General features: G+C 39.7%; 1 protein-coding gene across 1 annotated transcript; it reads right to left on the bottom strand.

Annotated features, from left to right (window-relative positions):
* LOC104719308 (cytochrome P450 71B17-like) lies at positions 1,002-3,331 on the bottom strand. The gene is made up of 2 exons (XM_019231051.1): positions 2,420-3,331; positions 1,002-2,329 (listed from the first exon to the last, which is right to left on the bottom strand). The coding sequence occupies exons 1-2, from the start codon at positions 3,131-3,133 to the stop codon at positions 1,667-1,669; spliced, it is 1,377 nt and encodes a 458-aa protein (XP_019086596.1). The 5' UTR covers positions 3,134-3,331; the 3' UTR covers positions 1,002-1,666.

The raw sequence follows: 3,953 nt of genomic DNA, 5'->3' as shown, positions 1-3,953 counted from the left end.
TCACCATGCGCCAACCTTGTAGATTCTAGCCCTTTCTTGCAAACTCTTGCACAGTCCTGCAACGTCCACAAAAGTCTTCTAGAGATTTTAAGTCACCTTGTAGAGCAAACTCCACCTTGACAAAGAAAAATCTCACTGACTGCAACTTCGACTCTTGGTACTCTTCTACATTCTCATTCACTGTAAACCTACCTAGATTGTAGTCCTTGTAAATCTCTGAACACCTGATCCATTCCTGAGACTTAGCCATTCACCTGATACTTCTCAATTCTGACCACTTCAACATGAACTGTCTGGTCCATCTTCATACTCATCTGAATCTTCAACACAACTTGCTGACCTAACAACCCTCTTACACAGATTCACATCTAAAAGCGTCCCTTAGTAAATCTGTGACTCATGTAGTTGTACCTTCAACCAATTTTTGAACACCACCACAAAGACCTTCACCAACCGAAAACTGATTTTTCAATAGTTGAAGACGTCTACATCCTTGTGTTCTCCCAGTTTCTAGATTCCTTAAACTGAAACAGCTTTGAGTATTCAGAAGCTTCAAAACAGAATATCACATGTACCTTGTGACCGCAGCGGAAACTGAACTTCTGTTTTGATAAGTTTGAGCCTTTTGGATGATGCTTTGATTCCCTCTTCACAGCCATGGGTAAATTACCTTCACACATCCATCCATGAACCTGAATCAAACACTGTAGATAACTCCACCTTAAACCAACCCCATAATTGATTTAACATTTGAGTATTCTACTTTGGATCCTCCTTGTATGTTTACAACGCCATGCCTGAGTCTGTGAAATCCTGAGCCTGAGCTCTGATACCACTTGTTGAGAATCGCAGACCCCAATTCACCTTTGTAGTGAATCGCCTACTGCGACTCTGCCCCTACTCCTCGTCTACTTCACAGATCAATATGCATAACATAAACATAACATAGAGTTTAACGAGTTCCCCTCATGCAGAGGGTACATCTCGTGTGGGAATCTTCTCCCACAAACATCCACTATCAATCAACCAAGGTTTACACTAGTGTTTCATATACAAGCTTAGAGAGCAACTACAAGGAAACCGGAAGAAGAAAACATAGAGTATCTAGCTTTTCTTCTTCCCCTCTCTTTGTCTCTGGTTCAGCTCTCCCCTCCATGTATAACCCTGAAATACCTTCAAAACCCCAAAGAAGCAGCTCCACCTTCGTCTCTCATCAGAGTGTCCTGAAGACACTTTAAACCTAGACAAGGTTATCTCCGGCTATCAGCCCTTCGACCCCAGCCAAAATTCTGCTCCTTTATCATGGTTCTGCACACAGCTTCAAGCTCCATGTACGACGCCCTGCGCATGCTCTCTGCACTACGTCCAGCGTCTCTGCATCTGCCCTGCACTGTGCCCTACAACTGCCACCAAGGTACCACCAGCTTCTTCTGCGTCTTTGTGATTACTTCTTGTCTTGTTTCTTCAACCCTAGGTTCCCTTATATAGTGAAACCCTAGAGCTTATGTCGGTTTACCCTTGCAGACTACACAACCCGGATCCTGTATGGACTTCACACCATAATGGGCCCAGTTCATGGTTCAGACCAAATAAGCCCATATGAAGCACACATTCACAACAACTTTGCATACGTTTCGGTTTATATTACAGGAAATACAGAGGAAGTTTATTCAAAACTTAGTAAAAAGTCTATAACTGGAGTCTGGAGAATGGTGCAATCACTTGACTCGAACTGGAACGAGCTTGAGAGGTACTTTCTTGACGATTGTAAGGGTACCAGCTTCTTCTTTTCGATGTCTTTATGTGTTATACCATCAGGTGCTCTCCAATCGAAGAAGTAAAGTAAGTTCAAGAGTCCCAATTCCACAGTAGCTACCCCCATTGCTATACCGGGACATATCCTTCGACCAGACCCAAACGATATGAACTCGAAATGTCTTCCTTTATAATCCATAGGGCTATCCATAAACCTCTCAGGGTTAAACTCTTCCGGGTTTGTCCAGTATTTTGGATCTCTTCCTATCGCCCAAGCGTTCACCAAGATCTGTCTATTTGGAGGAATATCATATCCTTGGACCTTGATGTGAGCCATTGTTTCCCTTGGGAGCAGAAGAGGAGCTGCTGGGTGTAATCTGAATGTTTCCTTGATCACCATGTTCAAGAAAGGAACTTTGTCGAGATCTTCTTCGGTGATTCTCTCCTTATTGTTTCCCAGACGGTCTCGGATCTCGCCTTGAACTTTCTTCATGACTTGCGGGGTTTTAACGAGTTCCGTCATTGCCCATATCATGGTAATAGCTCCTGTGTCTACCCCTCCTAGAAACAAATTCTAGCAAACAGGCAATACTAATTTTAAATATGCAGATTCAGTTTCAATGCAAATGAATTAAAACAAGTCTTGTTGTTTTATTTTACGTACCGTTAGTAATGCCTTGATGTGATCTAACGTGAGCGTCAAGGAATCATCCTCGCCTTGTTTATGCATCACATCCAACATAACATCGACAATATCTCTGTGATCTTTTGAAAATTTTCCAGGATCAGGATGTAAATGATCATCGATCACACCTTGAAACAGAGTATCGAGCTTGACGAAAACATCTTTGAGCCTCTTGTGTTGCCCTGAAATACAGTCAACGAGCCATCCAAGTCCGGCAATAGGAAAGAAATCAGAGCAAGTGAAACTTCCCTGAGCTCTCTCGGCTTCAAACACAAGCTCTTCGACCTTGTCTTTATCGATGAACTCACACTCGTGGAACCTTTTTCCATAAGCTACTCTAAACAGGATACTCGCGGTTAACCAGAAAAGGGTTTTGCTCAAATCGACCGGAGATCGATCCACCGCTGATTCCGACAGTTTCTTGACTAGAAAGTTACATTCTTCCTCTCTGATATACCCGGAAGACTGAACCTTTCTCAAACTGAAAAGCTCACGCACCAAGAACTTGCGCCGCTCCTTCCACTCGTCACCGTATGGTGTAAAAGCCACATCTTTAAAACCCCGAGAGGTTAGCCTCGATCCAACAAGCTTAGGTCTGCTGCAACAGTCTAGGTCATGAGTTCGTAACACCTCTTCAGCTGCTTCTCTCGATGAGATCACAATTACAGGGACAAACCCTAAGTGAAGAAGCATAACATGTCCTGTTCTTTCGGATAGACGTTGAAATAATATGTGAGGCAATTCTCCAATTTGGTGTAAGTTTCCGATAACTGGTAACGTTGGAGGGCTAGGAGGAAGGTTTCATTTAGAGCGTTTGATCTTGTTGCTGATAAAGATCAACGAAGCGAAGGTGATGATAAAAAGACAGAGCAAAGAGATTACCATCTTTTTTTTTTTGTTTCTTTTGTTATACAGCAAAATGAAATTGATATGCTCTATGTATATTAATAGTAGTCACACCGCTTACATTTTAATTAGATTTTTGTTGTTTTCTATCATATCTTAATATAGTACAAAGTAGGAATCCTATGAAGCTAAAGTAAATGTAACATATAATACATAATTATAATCTGTACCCCAATCTATATTATGATAAATAAAAAAGTTGAACATGATTAATAATAAAAACTATACAAATAATTATTCATATTGAGAGATTAAAGTCATGCATTTTAGTATGAAATTTTAATAGTCACATGTTACAAAATTGTGTTGTTAAAATTTTTTTTTTATATATTTAAATTATCTTATTATATAAATCTTGGTTCTAAAAGTTAATAACTCACCAGATCGTGACATGTGTCAAGTTTAAAAATTACGAACTCATCAGATCGTGACAAGTGTCAATTTTACATAAATTTCTAATTTTAACAGAAAAAATATTTTTAAAAAATCATGAAATAAAAAAATTACTAATCATAAAATCTTATTATAAAATGTTGGGTTATCAAAATTAGGTTTTAACAAGATCATGACATGTGTCAAGTATACTGATTAGATGTTGACATGTGTC

Source organism: Camelina sativa, chromosome 10, assembly GCF_000633955.1.
Source record: "Camelina sativa cultivar DH55 chromosome 10, Cs, whole genome shotgun sequence".
In the NCBI taxonomy this organism is placed as follows: domain Eukaryota; kingdom Viridiplantae; phylum Streptophyta; class Magnoliopsida; order Brassicales; family Brassicaceae; genus Camelina; species Camelina sativa.
This window is presented reverse-complemented; position numbering and strand designations above follow the sequence as displayed.

Bases quoted from the DNA above. Each gene is read 5' to 3' on its own strand.
- LOC104719308 (XM_019231051.1), bottom strand. From the start codon at position 3,133: ATGCTTCTTCACTTAGGGTTTGTCCCTGTAATTGTGATCTCATCGAGA. The intron at 2,330-2,419 runs GTACGTAAAATA...CCTGTTTGCTAG, and splicing joins ACATCAAGGCATTACTAACG to AATTTGTTTCTAGGAGGGGT.